Consider the following 24427-nt stretch of genomic DNA (forward strand, 5'->3'; position numbering starts at 1 on the left):
TCATTTCTAGGTCTTGAATACTCAGGTTTGACGCCCCCGTAAGTCATTAAACTGAGGCCTGGACCTGGAGGCATCTAGGTGTTTAATTGTGCTGCGGGAAGCTACTTGCCATTTAGGCTTCTAGTAGTGGAAATAAGTGCTCCTATTTTGGATTAATGCTGAATCTGTTAACAAAGGTAGCTTTCAGTGTGTTTTTGGCACCTGAATCAGGTAGGGTCTCCTAATGGTGCGTCATTTTTTATAAAAACCGCTGAACGGGAACCAAATCTTTACAAGGCATCTTTTTTTTTGCTGGACCCTTTCCAGACGTCTTGTTTACGAGTGTTTACGAGGACTAAACAAGTTTAGTTTGTATTGCGAACTCATTTGTGGAACAATGTAGTCCTAGTATCGCATTTCTAAATAGGCCTATTATTAAGAACTAAAACATACCGTTAATTTATTCGATTTTTTCCCCACAGCCACACAAGTAAATCTGCCAAGCAACTCAAACGCCCAGACGAATCCAACGAATGCCCTTATGCACAGCGGGTTTGACGCAAAATATTTCAGCTCTAATTGAGTGCCAAGCTTCAAATAAGCTTAAATACAGGGCCATGGTGTGGCATGTTCTGACAAAATAAAACAACAACACACCTGCAAAAGACACGAAAACCTGTCTGGGACAAATGGCTGACGGTCCCTCCCTCCGTCTGCCGTCGTCACTGGTTACCTTGGGAGCCGAGAAACTAGCCAGACTTCCCTCCCCTCTCTGCCTCACAACTGCTGGACCCGGACAGGGACCGTCGGAATGCAGTGTATTTACCTCAATGTGTAGTCAGGGACGCCTTGTTTAATTCATAGGAACCCGTCGTTTTGTATTTTTGGAGGAGTTTAGCATGCGACCCGTTTTGTTTTGGTGTAGGTAAGCTGGAGTGTCGCCATGTCTCAACAACCACGAGCGGTTCAACTCTCCGCTGCCTCGCTCGCGCTGGTTTTCGGCAGGGACGAGGAGATCTCGCGCACCGGCGGGAAAGCTTCCGCCACCACGGCTGCGGCGAGTGGCCAGGATGTCTTTGCCGACTTCAGGTCTCAAAACCTTCGCAGTTTTTGGAATAAGAGACTCGTCAAGGCCGTGGCCGAAGTGAACTTTCAGGGATGGATGGAGAATCTGGTCCTTTTTCTCCAAGGAAACGCCAACAACTTAGAGGTGATAAGAGAGGCATGGATGCGCCGGGCACTCAGGTCACCAAAAGGCTTCGTCCTCAAAGCTGTTGGTATGTCAAATACAACATTGATATTATTTTTTGATAATATTAAACAAAAGTGTAACTGAGTTAATTGTGGTGAAATCAAAGCAAATGTTTGATTTAAATGGCAACTCAGAAAGGGTTGCCAACTCATTAACAAAGGTATTTTAAACAAAACAGAAAATGAATAGTAGTTTAGGAGCATTGTTGAATTCAATTTGTACATAGGCCTACATGCAGATTGAGCAAATGCATGTCAACCTTAACGATATGGTCTATACCTGACCTGTAGGCTTGAATGGAAGGGTGATTCTTCGTTCCTACTGTCACAACTTTGGCAACATGTCACAGAGGACGGTCTGTCCTCTAAATATAGAATCTAGAAGTTTGACACTAGCTTGTGTTTGTCTCAGTTGATTAAACAGGTTTACAAACCTAATGGTTCTTCATCTGTATCACCATCTGCTTCGCTCTATCTCTGTATAACTCAGCTTCTGTTTATGTCAGACAAAGGCATCTGTAGAAGACCCTGTATAACTCAGGCATGACGAAATGTCATGGGGTTTAAATGACGGACAGGCCCGCGCCACTTGGCAGTAAATGGAAGGAGATCCTGGACATAATGATAGTCTTCCCTGCACCACTCAACTGGTGGTTTATATTTCTTAACCCAACCTACATGATACAAGATTACAGTGGCATTGTGGTTATGGTTTTAGGGCATAAATAAACTATTACGTCATTTTGCAAAACATCACAATTTGAGAAGGGTGCATCTCAGAAATGCATGATGCAATTGTGTCATTCATACAGACATTCAGCTGACACACACACACACACACACACACACACACACACACACACACACACACACACACACACACACACACACACACACACACACACACACACACACACACACACACACACACAGAAAGGTGCAATCATTTCCAGAAACGAATAACAGTGTCTGTATGCTAAAATCACGCAGGCTTCCTTCCCTTGATTCATGATTGAAACTTCCTCACACACACACACACACACACACACACACACACACACACACACACACACACACACACACACACACACACACACACACACACACACACACACACACACACACAGTGTTGGTGAGTTGACATCTGGCCCAGCTGTGTTTTTCATTCAGCTGCCTTCCTTCTCCTTACCTGTCTGGCTGGTGTTTAGCCTTGGTGTCTGTTCTCTGTCTTACTACCTGTCCATTAAGTGTCAGTAACAGGCAAGCCCTGCTGGGCTGGGCCCTGTGATGAGGAAAGGGGGAGTATGGGGGAGGAGTGAGACAGGGGGAGTATGAGGGAAGAATGCGAGGAAGGGGTGGAAGACCACACAGGGGCCAGACCTGGGAGCAAATTGAGTGCATGTGGCTGTGAGATGGTGGGGGGCTGTGTGTGTGTGTGTGTGTGTGTGTGTGTGTGTGTGTGTGTGTGTGTGTGTGTGTGTGTGTGTGTGTGTGTGTGTGTGTGTGTGTGTGTGTGTGTGTGTGTGTGTGTGTGTGTGTGCTTGGAATGGGCTATCCTGCTGGGAGGCAGCATGTTTCTGGATTTAAGATTAAAATGTAGTGTGGGCAAGCATGAACACACACACACACACACACACACACACACACACACACACACACACACACACACACACACACACACACACACACACACACACACACACACACCATAAGGTCCCCACAAGCTCCAATGTACACAGGAACATTGAATGAGCTCAGAGTCAAATTCAAGACAGACGTGGATGGATGCGGCAACGACAGCAGACCTAACGTGGTTTAGGGTTTCTCCTAAAGGGTGAATGTACTTACAGATTCACACCGTATAGCAGTCTCACCTAGGACAAAACATCTGTGGACAAGACACCTCTTTCCTTTGCATTAACAAAGTCACCGGCCCTGTGCTGCGACCATTTATATGGAAATGATCCTCTGTGGATTGTCAGCGTGGTTTACGGCCTGGTTTTTGGCATGGAGTCAGTCTGCAGTGAATCACCGTTTAACGGGCGGCTTTTTACACAGCCTCTCCCCATTGGATGAATGTCCTTCACTTTCATGGCCATTGGCTCTGGACAACGCGTCTGTATTGACGCAATGACATGTCCTCCAGGTTTAACGAATCACTTGCAATTAGAAGATATTTCAGTTTTGAGCTATATGTTGTAAAAAAAAAACCTTTCATCAGATAAGTGGCCTAGGGAGAGCTTTTCTCTAAGACATACCAGGTGTGGTTGGAGTAAGATTAAATGTAGGCCTATATTTGAAGTGGAAAAGAACTGTAGGTAGACAAGAAGAGTATAGCTCTCTGTGATTCATTATGTCAATACCTCATCCTTCTTGTCTGGTTATCAGTAAGGTGCTTTGTGAAAACAGAGCGTTCCTTGGGGGGGCTCTCCGATCGTGGTAGGGAGGCGAGAGGTCCTGGGCTTGGGGAGTCTGGTGGGAGGCGAGGGCTTGATTGAGGAAGGGCTTTGCAGTGAGGTTATGGGGGGTTAACAGAGCACGGTGAAGAGTTAGCATGAACAGACTCTGTTGTTATCATCCTGGTGGGAAAGGCCCTCGCCAATGCTTGGGTTATCCCCCTGCCCCTACCCCTACTCCACCACCTCCTCCTCCACTGCTTCGAGTCTCCGATGTCCCGGGGCGGTTTTGCTTATCCCTTGTGTCAGCCTTCTGTAGTAACTGTCTTATTTCTCCCTCCCCCATAAAATTAGCAAATGTCAGTTAATTTGAAATGAAGGCATTTTTTTTCGTCTACCCGGCACTGACTTAAAAGGAAAAATCTACAGTTTTATATCTGAGACTGGCGACCCGGATTCATTACCACATTCATCATAACGTGAGTGGTGCTCATGAGGAAAAATACCTTTTGTTTGAGCTATTGCTCACCTCTCCTAATGTAACTACACTGACGACTTAGCATTGAGTTAGCCTGGCTTGCTTTAACTGGATGGACTACAGCCATGTCTTTTCTGTGCAACGCATGGCGAGGATCGTGCGCCTGAATCATTTATACAGAGTGCGCTGTATCATCCCTATCCAATACCCTTTAGGGTTAGGGCTAGGGTTTTCCTTAACCAGCCTCCTTGTGTGAACATGGACTTGAACCTCGATGTGACGGTGGGCAGTCTGTGCTGATCCATAAGATCTCTCAACAAATTGGGGCTATGAATTTTGAGGCTTTTCCTGTGTTTTGTAGAGTAATTCAGTGTGCACTCTCTCTCCCCCTCTCTCTCCCTGTGCCCAGGTTCCATTTCAAACAGTGTTTCATTTAGGCCACCATACCATAAGGTGGTGAAACATTCCTGAAATGCTTCATTTACCTCTGAGATCATTTCCTGAACTCATGCTCACAGAACTACCCTTCTTTTCTTTCCTTTTGGGCGTTTTTCACTTTGCTAATGTTGTACTTTTTCACACGATCTGTGTCTTCTTTTATGTGGGTTTTCTTTTGGAAAAAGTTTCAAAGCTCTCCCTGCTAATGGCCATAACTCTTCCAGATGCTCCGTTATTGGTCCCGACACCCCCCATCCGCAGCCTTACTTGGGCTAAATGGCCCACCCTGTCCTGAGTAAGCAGAAAAGGTCAAAAGCTACGACCTATTTGCAAACTGGCCACCTTTGGGTCACAGAGTGTTGCCTATTTTGCTGTTTTTTTGTCGAGTCGAGGATAAAAGTTTGTGTGTTATTATAGAATCTCCAGGTGTTTCAATTGGACCCCAAAACATGACACTTTAAATATTTATTATAACGGCAGTGTTTGGTGGCCGATTTTATCCAAGTCATCTTATGTTACCGGCACTGCATGGTTAGCATGGGTGGTCGCCTTGAACCCATAACCATGGCAGTGTTGTTGGCGTGCCATGCTGTACCAGTTTATCTACACAGCAACACATTATTATAAAATGGTGTACCCCACATAACATACTCTAATAACATTTAGGATTTTCATTTAATACTTTCCTGATCGGTAAAACCCAAGGTGTGCGATGAAGGTACTTTCTTTCTGTACTACTTGTCTATAATAACAGGGAGGTGGGGCGAGTTAAGTACTTGATATTGGCCGCGGTCCAACACACTCAACAGACGCGTATATATGCTCTGATGTGGTTTATGAGGGCTTCTCGACACCTGTTTCTAGTATCAACATACACATCTAGAAAGTGATTAACCTGAAACTGTATAAAACCCCAAAGGCCACCGTACCTGTGAATGTGTGTACATTGTGTGATCTGTTTACATACTGTATCACGCCGTACTCATCCCTACAGAGAAATCCAACCTTAAAATGACTTGCTGATACTAGTCAAACCAAATACATTTTGTTATACACATCATTATTTGAATGTGTTTCTCTCAGCTACAGCTCATGCCTTTTTATATGAAAATAGTTTGCAATTCTTATATTGCAAGTTGTTATTTTGGGATAACTTTCCACATCACCGTATGTTGATGCTGAAACATCATTTTATGACTCTCTTCGCTCTCGAGATGTATGACTCTTAAAATAAATTGCTCCCTAGCTTGTGATACAGCCTACCACTTTGAAGGCATCATATATTTGAACCCTAACCTAACCCATGTGTTTTATTAAGTTTATATAATATATTCCTATGGCCTATTCCTTCCCAGCAGGGAGTCCAATCTATAACATGCCGCAAAACCGCCAGTGGAATGTTTTTGGAGGAAACTATAAACCAAGTATCCTAGTCCCAAGTGTTTCTTTTCCCATATCTGTCCAGATATATCACACGTTAACTCGACCATCTGGCCTCACGTAATAATAAACCAGGGATAGAATGTTGATCCCACATTAATATGAAGACTCCTGTACATGGAGAAGTAAGATTCAGTGGAATCCTTTTTTTTTATGTAATCCAAATTTTGGATTACAAAAATGTATATCATTTGATACGTGACAAGAGGCTGAACAGAGAGAAAGAGACATAGACATCAGGATCAGCTTAAATCCCGCTTGCGCTCTGCCTCTGTGGCAACACGGACAGCCTCCACAGTCCACACACACACACACACACCTGAAATGCCAGGCAGTAGATTCTCTCCAATGGACGATGAAGCTCTTTGCCCCCAATTCAGACCAGCCAGCCAGCCCTTTGTATGGACCCACACAAAACAGCTCTCTGATACCCATGGCCCGCTGCCAAAAACAACAGATACGGGGTACCTCTCAATCCGTCTGCTCTCCTACCCTGTGGAGCGTTCAGCTTCACTCTTTCACTGCTCTGACCAGGGAAGGGGGTCCACACAGAAGGGGGTGGTTCAATATTGTTATAAATATGGCATTGCGATTAGCCTTCAGATTGCTGACAGGATGTTTTCTTTACCTTTTATAATCGTTAGAGTATGTGATCCCAGCAATCTATTAGATTTGGATGGCTTACACGGTACAGCTCATACCTTCATGGGGGCAAGGTCAAAGTGCCTCACTGCGAGCACTTATGGGAAAGTGAGACTGCAGGGTTCAGTCAGCAGACGTGGCCGACGGCGACGACTCGTACTCTGGGACAGGACCAAGCATGGAGCGCTGCACAGACTAATCAGCAGGAAATGGCTTTCGTCTGTGCCCAAGCAATGACTGCCCTCATGCTTGATTAAATGTTGTTGAAGTTGTTGCTGTAAATGGTTATTTTCTGGTGTGTGTGTGTGTGTGTGTGTGTGTGTGTGTGTGTGTGTGTGTGTGTGTGTGTGTGTGTGTGTGTGTGTGTGTGTGTGTGTGTGTGTGTGTGCGTGTGCGCGCGCGCGCATGGGCTCGTATGCGTGCATGCATGGGGTGAGGGTGGAAAGGAAGGAATGGGCAAATAAATCATTGAAAAAGTGTTGGTCTATGAAGGCCACACAATTGCACCACCTCAAAATCCCAACCTCTTTACTACAGCTTTATTCCATTAAAGGTATGTTAAAACCACAGTCCACAAAAATCATAGTATTACCTGAGTAAGCTGTAAGGCTGTTAGTGTGTGAAGCTCTGACATCTTGTCAATGCATCAACAGAATGAGGGCACCGCACCATTCAGGAGTGGTAATTGTATAAAGTTACAACATAGCACTCTCGGCTATGGAACAGAATACACGGTAATTCCTCTATTGTCAAACCTTTCAAAGACCGGGTGGTCATGGGAAATAAGGAACATTTCCCAAGGCAATTTTGATAGTGCTCCATATGTTTTCACAGCACTCGGATCATGTGTCTGTTATTTCTCTGTCCCAAACTCACTTTTAGAATGGAATGTGGATTGACACAACTTGCTCCATCAATACGAATAAGTGAATAGTCGGCAAAAATAGTTACTGTGTGTCTTATGCCAAGTTTTTAATTTGTGTGTATGTGTAAGCAATTTGGTTGCCCCGTTCTGGTGCTGTTGACTTTGTTTGTGCTCACTTGCAGATTGGGCCCTTTTTTGTTTATTTGTCGTCATTCTTTGTTACACTGCCTGAAAGCAAAAAACGCCCACTTGTGGGTTTCTATGGTGACCCCAGTCAACACATGCTCTTGTCTGTTTCTCTCTTCACAGCCTGCATGAAAAGCAACTCTGCAAAGCTTGACCACAAGAGTTGCATTGAGGGATTTAGTTTTTCCTCCCAAGATGTTGGTATATAAGCGCACAATGACAATTCCTATTGTATTTCTACAAGTTAAATTGAACAATTTAAGTCGGTCAGCATGTCTTTCTGTGTCTGTCTGGCAGTCTGTCTGGCAGTAATACTTTAGTTAAATTCTCAATGATTTCAACACTGATTCCCAGTCATAACACGATGAGTTCATATTTTTTTAATGGTTCCAATGTGGGACCGATCTTATTGTTGCAAATCAAATGCTATATAAAGGCATCCATTAGACATTTGGTTGTAGCAGTGGTATTTTCTATATTATGCTTTTGTATTCACAAAGTACATTACGCAGTACTTAGTACTTTACAGATTACACCTAGGCTGGTACCAACCAGCCTAGGGGTACTAGTCAGTCGGTATACTAGACAGTACCACTTTCCTTAACAGTACCCGACCCACCCTTCAACTTAATAGTAATTATTGTAACTGTCACATTAAAGAAACGTTATCAGGGGTAAACAAAAAAGGTACACAGAAGTTGTGCTGTGTTTGTGATAACAAGTGCAAAATAAATGCTGGTGCCTAGTGGGCTAGAGGAGAGACTTTACTGTGTGAAAGGATCTTTAACTTGGTTTATTGGGTCATTTACTGCAGGTGCAACACATGCACATGCTGGAGTGCTCAGTCACATGCACATCAGACACACACACACACACACACACACACACACACACACACACACACACACACACAAAGAAGGGCGTGCCACTGAGGGGGGCCCACAAGTGCAGCAGATATGAGGAAGCCAAGACAAAGACAACACAGCAGTGGGACAATGAGGGCGTGGCAGCATAAATCACAGCACATCTCTCAGATTACTGAGCACACACACACACACACACACACACACACACACACACACACACACACACACACACACACACACACACACACACACACACACACACACGGAAGAGCTCCCCTTGGATGTCTCCCTCGCGTCCCTCAGACTCACCGAAGCTTGTCCTGCACACAGTCTCCATCAGTGAGTGAAAACAAAAGGCGAGCGCTGGCATTTTAGCCTCGCGCCTCGAGTTCACCCTGACTGCTGCCACACACACTGCCTCTCTAATGAGGGTGAGAAAGATTAGCAGTTTGTTTACTGCAGAGCTCATAGCAGCGATTGAGGGATGAGATAAGTGAGTGTGGGTCTGTGTTGAGGGTTGGTGTGTGTGTATGTGTGTGTGAGTTGGGTGTTTGTGTGTGATCTAGGAACAATTTCAGGTGTATTTTTGTGTGTGTGTGTGTTATTTAATGTGTGTTGAAATGTTTGTGGTTGTATGTATGTGCGGGTGCGTGTGTTGGGGTGTGTGTGCATGTGGGACCGCCCCTTAGGGGATGGTTGTGGGAACAAAGCTCACTTTTTCTGGTTAGATCTCACCATGGATTTCATTATGGTGGGAGGTCAAGGCCTTGATCCTATGATTATATTTGGTGTAAACATTTCCCCCTTGTAGGCTTTGAGTCTGTTTCTGCCTATATTTTCCTATATTTACAACTACTAACAACTTGTAGTATTGCTCTGTGAAATTCCCCCTGAATTGAATTATAATTTACTAGCTGGGAAATCTGGAATGCAGCAAGGACTGGGAATAAACAACAACCTAATAAAGACCACACGGATACAATGGGAGGGGCCTTGCTCATTCATTCAGTATCAGCAGATTCAACAATCCTTGGCTTATTGATATCAATGCTATAGTTCACAAACAGTGAGTGTGTGTGTGTGTGTGTGTGTATGGTTCTGTGTGTCAGAAGGCTACTTCCATCAATGACCCTTAGAGTTTATTGCATGCATATGAAGTCATCTCTCCTGCAGAACGGCACGCACACGTTTCGTATAGACATGCTTGCAGCCAAAAAGCCCAACTGGCTCAACAATCTTCTGTCATGGGATCTCAGTCTTGCGGTGGGTTGAAATGTATTTCTGTGTGCTGGTCATCCACTGGCCATTGGCCCGTGGCTCTTGAACTTCTGGGATCTAGTGTGCATGTGAGAGGTTATTGTGTGAGAGCATTCGAGGTAATGCAATCAATCATGAAATGGGACTCATGCGCCATGTGGATTCTAAGCTAAGCCCACGCAATCATGTGGATCCATATGGTATTGATCAACCAGGAGGCAGCGACCTATGGTGGCGGAGGAATGAGGGAATATCTGCGTCAATCCCCATCAGCTACAACGACCGAATGGGATTTCAATCATCCTCCCATCATTTCTGCGTCTTAACTGCGAGCAGCTGTTGCCTCGCAGGGACTGTATGTCGTTTATGACATGGGTGTGTGTTTTAATGCAGGGAAATTAACCAATACTTCAATTGAGGCGACTCATCATTTTTAAACGTTCCACACATCTTTTGCTGATTACGGTTATATAGCTTCAATAAAGTGTAAACTTCAAGGCACCACAACAGGGCCCAGTGCTGCAGCATCTGGAGTATGTCCTGCCTTGCCTCACAGTCCCATTGGCCCAGTGGCTCGCCCGCCTCTCTCCTCTCCATGGCACGGGGTTCCGTTGCCAAGGCATCTGCGAGGGTATTCAATTCATGCTGTGTATGACAATGGGTGTAATGTCCGCGTACCGGGTCTTGGATTACAGGAACACAAAGTACTGTCACCGTCCCGTTAACTCCCCCCACCAGCCAGGAAGGAGTAGACGGTTAGCACGCCAGAGCCTCCACTATACGGTCACGCCCGCTAATGTTAGTCTCAATAAACACCAATTCAAAAGCTGCCTCTAGCAACCCAGACTTCATTCCAAATAAACGTTCTGCCCTGAACACAAACACCCTTGCTTCAGTGTATTATCTCTCGGGTCTTCTTTGTAACGTTGGTCTGGGCTGCTGTGAAGGAGCAGGGGAGAAGACGCTAGCTATGTGCTACATAGCGCCTTAGCACCCCAGGACATTTCTCTTTTCAGTTAGCTTATGGGATAAGAGCTTTCCAGCAGGACATCCTGTTTAGAAGCAGGTAGTGAAGGGGGGTGGGGGATTACACACACGCGCGCGCGCGCGCACACTCAGCTATTTACTTAAATTAGTTAGTCATATAGAACGAATAATTAATGTATTCTGGATAAAGAGAGAAAAATGATACTATGAGATCATATGAACTCTGGGTTGTCTCATACATTTAATAATTGAACAGATTTTCCATTCATATAAAAATATAAATTGCATTTGTGATTAATACACTGCAGAAATGACATTTCCATCTTGATTAACCTTTTCATCATCCTGCACTAGACTGTCTGGTAATATTTTTTGTCTGTAACTCTTTGACATTGAAAAGTAAAAAAGAAAAATCCTTTATGTCCGTTGAAGTGTGCAAATGTTTCTGCATGCAATTTGCGTACGTGTGTGTGTGTGTGTGTGTGTGTGTGTGTGTGTGTGTGTGTGTGTGTGTGTGTGTGTGTGTGTGTGTGTGTGTGTGTGTGTGTGTGTGTGTGTGTGTGTGTGTGTGTGTGTGTGTGTGTGTGTGCAATCTAGTATGGCAGTTGATTAGTGGTTTATGTGCTCTGTTTTAAAAGTGTCTCAAGTGTGAATGTTGTAAATGTTTACTTAAAAGAGAGAGTAAGCTTGGCAGTGTTTTCACTAAATGACCTAGGGTTGATGGGACACACACACACACACGCGCACGCGCGCGCGCGCGCGCGCACACACACACACACACACACACACACACACACACACACACACACACACACACACACACACCATCATTGTTTCTACATAATTTGGCTATTATTTGCTATTTGGAGCTGTATCACCTCCACCTGGCCTGGTATTTTATCTCAACCCTATCCGCTTGCTCAGCCCTTTCCCGCCTTCTTTTAATGATCTGTAGCTCATTAACTAAGAGCAATTTCCCAGTCCCTTGCGTAAGGTCATGGGGATGCCCTTGTATGTAAAGTTGTTCTGTTACAGTTGAACCTCCTCATAAATTGAAAGCTTGGTCTCTCTCTGCGCAGCCAAGAATCAGAACCTTTTGTGCACTGGCTGAAACTAGCTTGTAGGACATTTTGCCATGGAAACTCTCTGTCCGATAGTTGGAATCCCTGTCCCAAATATCTGTATTTTTAAATACATACAACAACGTCATATAGGGCCTATGGCAGATGGAGTGATATTTTGACTGCTTGTCACAGAGCTTAAATCCTTTTTAAGTGGCTTTCGGGCCTCACTAGTGCCTGCTTTACTTGTTGACTAGGAAAAGCTGCAGTTCGATTTGGAATTAAATGTTTTTTAAAAAACAATAAATCACTGTCTTATGTCTGCGGGGGAACAGCATTTCAACTGCATCTTGTCTAAGGTCACAGGCAACATTTCTAGCAAATTAGAAGCAACCTGTTGTTTTAACATGTCCACATGCAGTCAGGCAGATTAATTATTGACAACCAACTGTCAATAGGTCCACAATATATCAGGGTTGTAATAGATCACTTGCTAATATGGGCGTTGGTAAGCTTTGATGTCACGGTACCTTAAGGCCTTTTCTCATGGTACAAAACAGAGCACAGCTAGTGAAAACCTGGTCCCTAAAAGGGAGACCAATCACTTAGTACAACTCATTTAATTGTCTGATTTATGTATGGGGGGGGGGGTTGCTCCTTGGGAGTCTTTGGTGGAGAGATGAAACGGCTCTAAAATGCCTGTGTTGTTCTGTATTTGTTTGAAAGGCACTCATTCTATATTTTCAAAGCCCTGCGGCTTCTGTTTGATGGTTGACCAAAGCTTGTGAACAAGTCAACCCCAAATTCTGGTCCAGGATGGTGATTTTGATCTGGGAGTCTGTGTAATGTAGAAGTCGAACCAGTGTTTTTACAAGGACAAAATGTCTCAGAGTCATCTTTCCGTCCCGCCTATTTTTCTTTCCTTGTCTTTTACTTATCGCAGAACCTTGGTCTACAGGGCAATCCCCAACGGGATGGAGAATGGGTTTTAATGTTATGGGGGGTGGCGGGTGGGATATATGATCCGTCCAGCAGACAGACCTGTGGTCAGTTCTTGGCGGGTAATGGAATTCTGTGGCCTGCCTCTCTATAGAAGGAATTTCAATAGCATCGAGGCAAGGTTGACATAACCAACATGAGTAGACCACCCTAGTCATGATTTAAAATGTGGCCATGGTCAGGAATGTGCTTTAGTTCCTGCATAGGAGTGTGTTTGTTATGGCAAAGAAGAAGTCAGAGGCCACCGCTATTTTACCCAGGTATACTTTAAACTGTGTGAATTATAGCGAGACCCACCTGTTTGACCCGGGAATGTGTCTGTGTTTGTGTTTCAGGTGACTTGTCCCCCATCCAGATGTTGCCTGTCTCGCAGTCCCAGTTTATTCCCCTGGCTGAGGTGCTGTGCTCGGCCATTTCAGACATGAACTCATCCCAAACCACTGTCTCCCAGGAAGCACTCGTCAACCACATGAGCAAAGCCCATCCAGGTAACCCAACGCTACATACTCTGGTGCCTCAGGTGTTTGACTCCCAACTACACTGTGTTCGATCCCCTATGTCCAGAGCCTTCCTGTTGGCCTTCCTGACCAATATGCCTTACCCCTTATCTGCTCTTTAATGTTTCTGAATTGACTCTACGTAAATGGCTGATATCCCTATAAAGCATCTGTCAAATGAGTAATAGTGATAGAAATACATCTTCAGCCCATACTAAATAAAGGCAGCAAGCCTACATACATATCCAATCTTGTACTGAAATACAATCCATCCCTAATATTCCCAAATTGTGATTTCACTTTTGTTCCTTTGTGCTCTGCGTCCAGGAATGACCATCCCCACTCAGGACATCCTGTACAACGCACTGGGCGCGCTGATCAAGGAGCGCAAGATCTACCACACGGGGGAGGGCTACTTCATCGTGACGCCGCAGACCTACTTCATCACCAACAGCCTGGTCCGGGAGAAGAATTGGTGGGCCTCGCCCTCGGGGGACGACCCTCCCTCCCCGCCCCCCATCACCTACTTGCTGAGCAACGAGGCCTGCGATGTGGACAGCGCCCACGCCCCCCTGGTGGCACACTGCAAGTCCTGCAGCTGTTTCGCACCCCCCCATGCGACGGCTAACGTCTCCGCCACGCCGACCACCGCCGTGGCCGCCGTCCCGCCCTCCGTGGTTCCCGACGGCCACTCGACGGTCACCGTGTCTGTCAGCGAGTGCACGGGCAAGAGCTTGAAGTGGCCGCGGCCATCGGAGCACAAGCCAACGCTGGTGCATCAGTCCACCTCCACGGCGGCCGACTACCAGCCCAGTGAGCTCAGCAAGACCACGGCGACCACCAACGCCACCAGCCGCAAGGACAAGGACTGCAAGGACAGCAAGTCGGGGAGGAAGTTCGGCCTCAGTCTTTTCTGGAGGAACGGCGCGAAAAAGGAAAAGCCAAAGAAAGAGTACACCTCGTTCTCGGGTCAGTTTCCTCCGGAGGAATGGCCGGTGCGGGACGAGGAAGACCTCAACAACCTACCTCGTGACCTGGAGCACGCCATCATCAAACGCATCAACCCCGAACTCACCGTAGACAATCTGACGCGGCACACGGTCCTCATGAAGAAGCTGGAAGACCGAGGGGAGAGAGCGATCGAGAAGGTGCAGGAGAGAGTCGTTGACAAGGGGGAGCGGGTGGACAGAGGCGTGGATAAGGGAATCTCAACCGAAATCCTGACCGTTTCCAAACCCCGGCACCATCAGTCATCACGGGGGGCCGGGGTGGGCAGGAGGTCGGTCCCCAAGGCTTCCCGCAGCAAGCGGAGGCCTTACTCCTCCAGGGAGAAGAACAGGGAAAAGGAGAAGGAGAGAGCTAGGAACAAGACCCTATGTGAGGACGAATACCCTGAGGAGGGAGATATCGTCCCCTCTCGACTCCAACCAGACATCCACGCGGAGGAGCCGGAGCACCCGGAGGGAGCCAGGGCTGGGGCTGACGAGAAGTGTGTGTATAAAAAGCGCATCAATAACCCTTTCCACGCTCAGCCAATTGGTGACACTGCAACCCCGGCATCAATCACCACCAATTGCCAGAGAACAATCGCCAACAACAAAGGGCATAGGAGGCGGGACACAAAGGAGAGCCGGACATCGGTGGCAGGGAGGAAGGAGCGGACAGGGCTCCGTTCCAAGTCATGGGATCCACATCCAACCAAAGTTATTGTACCGGACACGCAGCATGCAGGTGAATCCTGCACACCCAATGACAAATATGCCTGTCTCCGCGAGGGGGAACTGGCCGCAGATAATCACCTCCGGGCGGATATGAAGCTCAGCCGAGAGCTGCCCTCAGGCTACAGCGCAGTCTACCCTCAGAGCAGCACGCTTAGGATAGACGACAAGCTCAGACACCAGACGGGGCCGGGCAACGTGGAGGCCAGGGCGTCGGAGGACGAACCCAGGCCTATGCATGAGCGGCAGGGCGGGGGTTCTGCAGACAGCCACAGGCACCAGGTGGAGCAGACGACGACGACGGCGGAGGTCCCTGCTCACATCCTACCATACTCTGATGCCGATGTCATCCTCCCTACTCATCCGTACGACACAGTGCTTAAAATGCGTGAGCCGGCAGTACCTTGGACTAAAGCGAACGCTTCTCTTCAGCGGACACACTCCCTCAGGCACGCCGAGAAACAGGACGATAACCTGCACAGGCCTGATCTGCTCCACTCACACCAACAGCCGGGAGATTTCGCCGCGAATCGACGGCAACAGGTGGCCGAAGCCAACGTGGCCGTGAATAGAGCACTGTTTAACAGGCCGGAGCTGGCTGCCGACAGCGGCTCCTTGTTGACAAACAGCCAAGACTTTGAGGAAGATGACCAGCGGCTCTATCAGGACGAAGAGGTGGACGAGGACGCCTGCAGCTCCCTGTATTTGAACGAGGAAGAGATGGTGGACGGCCCACCCTACGTCCCAGCCCTAGCTGACCATCACAGCCACCATGTGGTTTACCCGGACTACGACTCCGATGTGCAGTACCATAAGTTCCCCCGCGTTCAGACCCACGACCCCCGCCGCTACCCGCCACCAGCCCATCCCAGCAGGCAAGAAGAATGGGGGGGCAGCATGGCTCATACAGACAGCTTCACTGCAGCCACCCAGGGGGAAAGCTCTCTGAGTCCCAACAGACTAAGGCAGAACAGCTGGAGCCATCAACCTCACAGTCAGATCAGTGGATCTCCAGGGATCCAGAGCGAGGCGGGCACCGGGCGAGCAACACTGCCCACCGTAGAGCCACGGCAGGGGGCCAGTGTCGGCCTAGACCGCCTGGAACCCCCCGAGCCGGCGGACAGCAGCATCTTTGATTACTGCCAGACGAGCGAGGTTGAATCTGACGCCGAAACCGTACGGCGGTCTGTTGGCGAGGGGGACGGCGAGTCTGCTCACTGGGGCGCGGAGCTGGAGCAGGAAGCCACCGAGGAGCAACAGGAGAGGGTGTTGGTGAACGGAACCCCTCAGAGCCATGTGGTCGGACGGAGCATGCCCAGTGGAGCCGGCGGCGACATGGGGGAGATTGCAGAAAGCCAGAGCATCACAGGGGATAGTGGAATCGACTCCCCGAGGTAAATGGATCATTTATCTTTTATTGGGAAAGGATAGCGTGTTAGTGGATATAGTGTTCTCTTAGCTAAAAGGTACTAGTGAAAGATGCCTAACTCCTACCTTCTCATTAACAGCATGCATTTTAAAGAAATCACTGTAATTAGTAATGTTAATGATATTTTCTTGCTACTTTAAGTACTATATCGATATATATAAGGAGCCCTATCCGCTCATGGTGCTGCCGGAGGGCTTATACCCCCATCTGTGGACGTGCAACCGTCTGAAGCTCAAGGGATAAGGAAAGATAATAAGCTATACTGGCGATAGTTAACCTCTGGGTTAGATGTCCAATTGAGTGCCTCAACAACTTGTGTTTTTACCTTTTATGTAGATGAATGAATGCGATGAAGCTGAATAAACAGTATGTAGCCAATTACAGCACCTACACAGGAGGCAGTGATTATCATAATAAGTATGATTACAGCCATCGTACTTTCTTATATTTTCATGAGATAATGAAGGGAAGGAAAAACACGCCATTTGCAATTACCTCACTCCATTATATGGATATTATTATATACATTATAATATTTGGAGGGCAGGTCATATGTCAACTAAGAAAATGTGTGTGTGTTTGCGTTCTGTTCTGTAGGACCCGCGTGAGTCTGGCCACCAACAACACAGTGATTCTGGAGGGTCTGAAGAAGAGAGGCTTCTTGCAGAACTTGGAGAAGCTGCATTCCAAGAGCAGCACTATACGGCCACAGAGCTCCCTGCTGCAGCTCACCCCCGTTATGAATGTATAGTGAGGGCTCGGGGGCCTCTCCGTCTGCCCCGTCAGGGGAGTGGGGCTAATTGTTTCTGAATGACTCCCCCGTCACAACAACACAAGACTCACCCAGTGGCCTGGATGCAAGGCGTATTATGTACATATGTGTAATTTCGTTTTGTACATGATGTAATGCAATATATTCTAATAGCCGCATGTATACAGAGCAAATGATCTTGTGTGGTTTATAATGTAGGAGCTATTTACTGCTCAGTGAATGTTTTTTTTATTCAGTGTCTGGAAAATAGGATTCGTCCAAGCATTAGATTTGTCTTGTCAAATAATCCAAAAATAAATCATTAATGTAAAAATACATTTTCATGTGGTTGATACTTGAAAAACACAACTGTTAACACTGCTGGTCCAGGATTAAAGGACAACTTATCATTGAGTGTTAGTTTGTGATACTGCCTTCCAGCAAGGCTTGGAAAGCATTGTGTGATTCTAGAGGGATTGGTTGGTTTAACAGCGGGAGACCTTTCAGCCCACATCTCCATAAAACCAATGGCTGTTTAGTAGATGAGTTGCTTTCTATTGATACATTTTTAGAGAGCATATGCCTGTACCCAGGCAGTGAATAAGGCTGGTGAACCAGCCACCACTCTCTGGATTGTAGTGGTAGCACTTGTTTTGTCCAAGTTTCTAATGTACTATTCCCAAGTGAATGGCCAGATTACGTTACACTCCTTGTTAGATGTTAGAATCTGCATCAGGCATGCAGTACTGCGGATAAATTGCGCCACCGTGTGCTAAAAGCAAAAAACTGCAGGCACATCTCCCCCTAGCTCCAGATCAGCGGTAATGAACCACGACAGCCTTCCAATATTCTTGGCCCAAACCTCTTCAGAGTAATTAATCACGTAATCTCATTTTGAGCTCAGATTACTAGAGAGACAGGAAACTAGAGAGAGTCAATGACCTTTATTGATCCATACATGTGCCAATCAAATCCGGAAGATGTTACAGATTTCCCCTTCAAGGCCTTTACTGATCATGGGTTATTTTGCTCTACATTGGAGGTCATTGACAAGGATGGAAGAAATTAAAGACAATAATGATCATAACAGTGTCAACGGTAATATACATAAAAGCAAAAATAAAAGGAAAAAAGGGATCAGTGACTTCAAATTAAAATGTTGGGTAAGTATAATAAGAACGAAAATCCTGAAAACCCTAACTTCTTTCCAAATAACTGCTTAGCATACATTTCTACATGGCATGCAATAAGGCACCTATCTAACACAAGAAACCTATGCTACAGTTTGAAGCACAATTGTTATCCAAAAGATAATATTGCTCACCATTTCACCACCCATAAAAACTGTATTTCTCGTTCCCTTTCACATGACCCAAGCCATGTCTAAAAAAAATACACGTTTGTAAAAGATATTTTACACAGACCAGTTAATAGAGCGCAATCCCATGGAATCAGGTGGGTAATCTTGAAGAAAGTTCTCTTTAGTCTTGCAATTGTCTTTATATTTACATTGTAATAAGCAGTTTGACCAAATTGTGACAATTTTGCATCAAACATCACAAGATTAAGCTATCCAGTAGACAGATAAATGATTTACTACAAACCACTGAAGAATCTGCCTCTGCATTCAGGTGATGCTCGAGTTCACGGGGGAAATAAAACTTTAAATAAGGACACGGGGCATTTTGCAGTATGCTATGCAGTATGTTTATTTAACATTACGTATTTTCCTCAAAGCTAAAATGGAACCCAGAGAGGCAGGCCTAGGCTAAATCTGCCATCTGTACAACAGTACAAAAACCATGTAGTCTAAACGAAGGGAGAAACAAAGAAAAACAGCAGGATGAAGAATTGATTAAGTTAGATTGTTTGATTCGAGACATTAATTGTTTTACTGCAGGGTGAGCGCACATGAAGTGTCTGGTAGCGCACGCTACTATGGTAGCGAAAAAGGGGGAAAAAAATGGGTTGGCGCCAGAGTGGATCCTGCTATCAAAAATGTCATCTTCTGGATCATAACAGCACACAAGTAACCTATACATATATATAAAAGAAATCTTCCAATTATTTACATAGAATTTCTTTTTTTTTTGCTAAACATGGACTGATAGGAGAAATCGCCAATTGATATCCTCAAGACAATAGAACTTTTCTTGATCACCAATCAGTCGCCCAGTGAGCCACATCACATGAAGTTACATATGCCTGCCTGAAGGTATATTTCATTGAATTCAGCCTCAAATAGCCAAGTCAGAAGGGCAAGCGCCGTCCAGGTAACATTGTTAGTATATCAAATCACTTTTTTTTGTTTCCTTTTAAAAGCATTCAAAAGGTCCTGACTATGCCCAGAACAATCACGGGGTACCTCCAATATAATAAGAGGGTCAATTGCAAATCATCTCACAGCTGCCTCATTAGCGCAACTGTGAACCCTGTGATGCCGGGAGAGCGACGACGAGTGGTTGAAGCCTTTCCCGCACTGGGAGCATCTGTATGGCTTGTCTCCGTCGGCCAGGCGCTGTTTGGTGATGGTATGGGAGAACCCTTTTCCCGAGGGGATTGCGTTGTACTCCTGCATCTGCTGCTGCTGCAACAGTTGCTGCTGCAACAGTTGCTTCTGCTCTCGATCTTGCTGCTGCTGACCATGGCTGAGAATATGCGGCTTATCATCCATGTGCACCCTCTGGTGACGGGTCAGCGAGGACGAGTGGTTGAATCGCTTTCCGCAGTGGGGGCAGGTGTACAAGGTCCCGTCGGAGTGGACCCTCTGGTGCCGCGACAGAGAAGAGGAATGGTTGAAGCCCTTTTCGCAGTGGTGGCACATGTAGGGCTTGTCGCCCTGTTGGTGCTCCCTCTTGACGGCATTCCCGTAGCCGAAGCCCTTGCCGCTCGGCACGGCGGCGTACATGTTGTTCTCCCGCAGGTGGATCTTGTGGTGTCGGGAAAGGGAGGAGGAGTGGTTGAAGCCCTTGCCGCACTGGGAGCAGGTGTAAGGCTTACCTCCGGCATGGACAAGCTGATGTTTCTTCAGGTGGCGCTTGCGAACAAAACTCTTCCTGCACTGGTTGCATTTGTACGGCTTCTGGCCGGAGTGGACCCGCTGGTGCTCTTTCAGGGTGGCGGCGGCGGCGAAGCACTTGCTACACTGTGTGCAGCGGTGGGGTTTGTCGCCCATGGCCGCCGCATGGGTCTTCTGGTGCTGCTTAAGGTTGGAAGTGGTGGCAAAGCCCTTGCCACACTGGCCACACGTATAAGGCTTGTCGCGTGCGTGGAGCTCCTGGTGCTTCTTCAGATGCCTCCGGCGCACAAAGCTCTTTCTGCACTGGGTACACTTGTAGGGCTTGTCCTCCGAATGCATTTTCATGTGCTCTCTTAGGGTGATGGCAGCCGCGAAGCTCTTGCCACACTCTGAACACCGGTGGGGCTTCTCTGCCAGGTGGATCATCTGATGAGACTTGAAGGTGAAGGAGTCCATCATTCCTTTGCCCACCATGTCAACGCCGGTGGGGACGTAGGGCTTTTCTTTCATGTGGATCTTCATGTGCTGCTTAAGGCTGGCTTCCACAGCGAAGCTCTCACCGCAGTGAACACATATGTACGGGTTGAGATCTTTGTGGATCTCAAAATGCTGGTGAAGATCGGCGATGCTTCCGAAGATTTCACCGCACTCGTTGCACTGCAGGCCGTGGGCCTCGTGAATGATGACGCCGTTCTCTGACTCCACCGTCAGCTCCCCGCCGTGGTCCGACTCCACCTTCACCACGTGGTCATGTTCGCCCTTCAGCAGCACTTCCCCGAAGTTAGCCGATCTAACGTCCCCCGTGAAACAATGCATTTCGCCGTGCTCCACTTTGATGTAGTCGTGGTCCGTCTCCGCTACTATGGCTTCCACACAGGTCACCGCTCCGAGCTCTGTGCCTAGGCCCTGGATCTTGGCCAGGTCAGAGCCATGGATCTCCAGCTCTAAACCACGCTTTTCCTCAGTCATGATCTCCGTCTCTGCACCATAGTGAAGGTCGACCTGGCTGTGGGCTATGACACACTCCGACCCAAGCGTGTCAAGGCCGGGTGTGTCACATTCAGTCTCTGACTCCGCCATGAGAACACACTCCAGCCCAACGACCTCCGTTTTATTGCCGGATGATAACTTTGTAGGGACTTGGGTTAGAGGAGATCCTCCTGATTCAGCGCTGCACACAAGTCTTTTCTGGTCAAGCCGTTCTGCAATTGGAGAAAAGAAAGTATATACATGTTTGCAATGCCTTTTTTTTCCTAACATAAATACTTTCAAAGTTAGACAGTTCAGTTACACTTAAGGTTTTCTTTCAGTATCTGCCCCTGCAAAATATATTACTAAATAATTAGTAGAAAGGTCATGAGTTTTAAAGGTCAGTTATATGGTGTTAAGTTAAGAGGAAAGTCCAGACTCCTGGCGAAATTTTCCAATGTGTTATGAATTCTTAGTAATAAAATAAAGAATCTGCTATGATGTATATATCATAATATAACATTCAAAGCCAATGTATCAGGAGGATCATGGGGACGGATCTGCACCATACAAGATTTTATGTACATGCAATTGTATATTATTTATTGACTGTAACACGAGTTGTTCGCTAGTCCATATAACGTACAAGTTAACCAGTTTGTGGTTCTGTTCATATTTAGTTATTCTTCTAATCCTCACCATAATAGCTAATGGTGACAATACAACGTATTTGGTATATTTTATAAATATCCGACAGATGCCCAAAATTGCTAGTGAACTGCTCAACTTCACGTGCTACATAAGCACTTGGCATACACTTTTAGCGCCTAGCAGAGCTTTACCTGAGTAGCCAAAAAACATCTATAAAGTCTGAATGGACCCCCACTTGAAATGCATAGTTAAAATCTGCACGGATAGTACATCATGTACGCCATCTAAAAGGCAATCGACTGTGCTTTATGTTTGTTCTTAAGGCATTAAACGCAAAGGGATTGATCAATATTGTGAGTTGTAGCCCCTATAAGCATCTGACGGTTGTTAGCCTATCTAAACAGCTACATATAGCCTACATAGCCGCTAGTTAGCTGGCTACGATGGGGGAACTGGTTAACGGTAACAGTATTGTGTTAGCGGCTAATATGTTTGCGAATATAGCGAGCTAACTAGCTTCATAGCCAGCAATTAGCGGGTATGTGTTACTAGCCTGAACAAACAACCAAATACGCTCCAGGTTCAGAGCAAAAATAATTCGAAAGCCATAAGACCGCTTTCGAACCGCCTCTAGGATACGCTTAGCAACGCGGAAATCCTCATTGTGCGCAGAATTACCAGGCCATCTTGTCGTGCCACACCACCACTTCCAGCTAGCCCAGATTAGTCTGCTCTAAAATGGCTGCCGCTAGTTAGCATGGGACGAGCTCGGCTACCGCCCTTCAAAACAACTTAATCTTATGCCACGTAATCCACAATACCATGGGAATCGGGACCCCCAACACCACAACTTTGCAAAATCAAAACATACAAATGCGTCTTAAATTCATCCACCAATACCGTCGACATTCGTATAAGGATACCTGTTTATATTTAGCGCTACACCCTCGCCGTGAAGCTTGTTAGCTGAAACAAAGATGGCTAACGCAGCAGCGACGGGGTATTCGCGGGGGTGAAAATCCCGGGAAAGGCTACCCTCTCCTCCGGGGTGACAAACACAATAATGACGAAACAATACATCCAACGAACGAATTTCAAACGTGACATATGTTAATCAATGAAATACATACGCTGCTGAAATAACCGTGGTCTAAAAGTAGAAGGGCGCTTCCTGCAGACCAAAGCCCTCCTTAATGCGGCAGCAAATACGGCCTCAATGGCGGCCTTGCTCGGGGATAGCAGGAGACAACAGCGCTAGCAGGCTGGCTACCTAGCCGCACCACCAGGCTAACTAGCCGGCTAAACCAGCTCGCTAGCACGGCTATCCACAACTTCTGGCGTCTGGCACCCAAACAGAACGGAAGCCTGATATAAAAAAACGCCTAACCCGACCTACACACCAAGTTTTGTATGTCAAGCCAAATTGGAACAAAGCACCTACAAAAGTAAAATGGCGTTTTTGGCCACACTATAGATCGCCATAGCAGATTTACCCCTAAAATGTAATATTATCATGCGTAACGCTGCCACGGAGCATTTCAGATAATGGGCCTGTGTGGTGTATTTTTCCACTACTGTACACACAGACAGTATGCTTCTCGTATCTGGAGATAAATGCACACATTCAGACATTAGAAGGCAGCAGTGCTGTTTTCAACAAGACACTATGGGCTCATCTTAATCCTCATACAAAGCTTTAAGGCACTGCGCGGTGTAACTTGTGATAGTCGCTAGATGTCTAAAAAAAAATAAACCTGCTTTATATCGTTACCATAACTGATGTATCTGTAAAACGGCCACCCACCTTTATATCACAGTTTTTGGTTGTTGTGGAAGAGATATCAGTTGTAAGCTTTGAAACTAAAGAGTGGAGATAGCAGCGGGTTGGTCTGCGCTTCGTCAAACTGGTGGGTCTTCCTCTCTCTCCTCCCTCTCTGTGCAGCTCGCGCCACAGCTCGTCTGGCGCCAACGATGGAGAAACCGACACACTTTAGGGAACGAATCATTGTCATTTCACCACCGTGGCCTGCTCTACTGCCGCCTACAGCCCAGGAGCAATCATGCCTAGGCCTAAATAATTTATTGTGAATAATTTGGCAACAAAGTTGAATTGGTATAGATTTGTTTTTCAACGAAACTTGGGCTTCACCGTTTTTGCATTTTGTCTTTTTATTCCTTTTTATTATAACTTAAATAAGTAATTATAGGACATTAAAAAACTTAAACTCGACATACTGTATTTATTACTATAACATGCCATACCACATCATACTATCCTATGACCTAATTCCCTCTATCCTCGATCTTAATAAATGATCCCTCTATCCCAATCTAATCCCTTATCCAATGTTTTCTATTTTATGATATTGAATTGTACTAAACTTTACACATTATTATACTACACTATTTTAAATGGTTTGTTTGGTAAACAAAAAACAGAGGGGATTAGTTTGCTTTTGAAGCCTACATAATCCCATGTATGATCATGTTACTAATAGAATGTAAGTGAGTATAAAATAGAAGGCCAATTTATTCAATTTTTAAGAAT

At 46.2% G+C, this 24427-nt stretch overlaps 2 protein-coding genes across 3 annotated transcripts; one reads left to right on the top strand and one right to left on the bottom strand.

The window, feature by feature from the left end:
- Positions 1 to 668: 668 nt before the first annotated feature.
- On the top strand, positions 669 to 18169 carry stox1 (storkhead box 1). The gene is made up of 4 exons (XM_056610059.1): positions 669 to 1256; positions 13181 to 13333; positions 13670 to 16454; positions 17087 to 18169. Exons 1-4 carry the CDS (start codon positions 923 to 925, stop codon positions 17238 to 17240), a joined length of 3426 nt encoding a protein of 1141 aa, XP_056466034.1. The 5' UTR covers positions 669 to 922; the 3' UTR covers positions 17241 to 18169.
- Positions 17632 to 23924, bottom strand: si:ch211-198a12.6 (uncharacterized protein LOC563253 homolog). 2 transcript variants are annotated; one of them, XM_056610060.1, is made up of 2 exons: positions 23684 to 23924; positions 17632 to 21461 (listed from the first exon to the last, which is right to left on the bottom strand). In XM_056610060.1, exon 2 carries the CDS (start codon positions 21337 to 21339, stop codon positions 19636 to 19638), a length of 1704 nt encoding a protein of 567 aa, XP_056466035.1. In that variant the 5' UTR covers positions 21340 to 21461; positions 23684 to 23924; the 3' UTR covers positions 17632 to 19635. The 2 variants fall into 2 exon arrangements, with proteins under 2 accessions (XP_056466035.1, XP_056466036.1); XM_056610061.1 differs by lacking the exon at positions 23684 to 23924 and adding an exon at positions 23010 to 23677.
- Between the last annotated feature and the right edge of the window lie 503 nt (positions 23925 to 24427).

Source organism: Gadus chalcogrammus, chromosome 15 (genome assembly GCF_026213295.1).
Source record: "Gadus chalcogrammus isolate NIFS_2021 chromosome 15, NIFS_Gcha_1.0, whole genome shotgun sequence".
Taxonomy (NCBI): Eukaryota; Metazoa; Chordata; class Actinopteri; order Gadiformes; family Gadidae; genus Gadus; species Gadus chalcogrammus.

Coding starts and splice junctions, on each gene's coding strand:
- stox1 (XM_056610059.1), top strand. CDS start 923: ATGTCTCAACAACCACGAGCGGTTCAACTCTCCGCTGCCTCGCTCGCG. Junction 1,257..13,180: donor CTTCGTCCTCAAAGCTGTTG/GTATGTCAAATA, acceptor TTTGTGTTTCAG/GTGACTTGTCCCCCATCCAG. Junction 13,334..13,669: donor CATGAGCAAAGCCCATCCAG/GTAACCCAACGC, acceptor CTCTGCGTCCAG/GAATGACCATCCCCACTCAG.
- si:ch211-198a12.6 (XM_056610060.1), bottom strand. CDS start 21,339: ATGGCGGAGTCAGAGACTGAATGTGACACACCCGGCCTTGACACGCTT.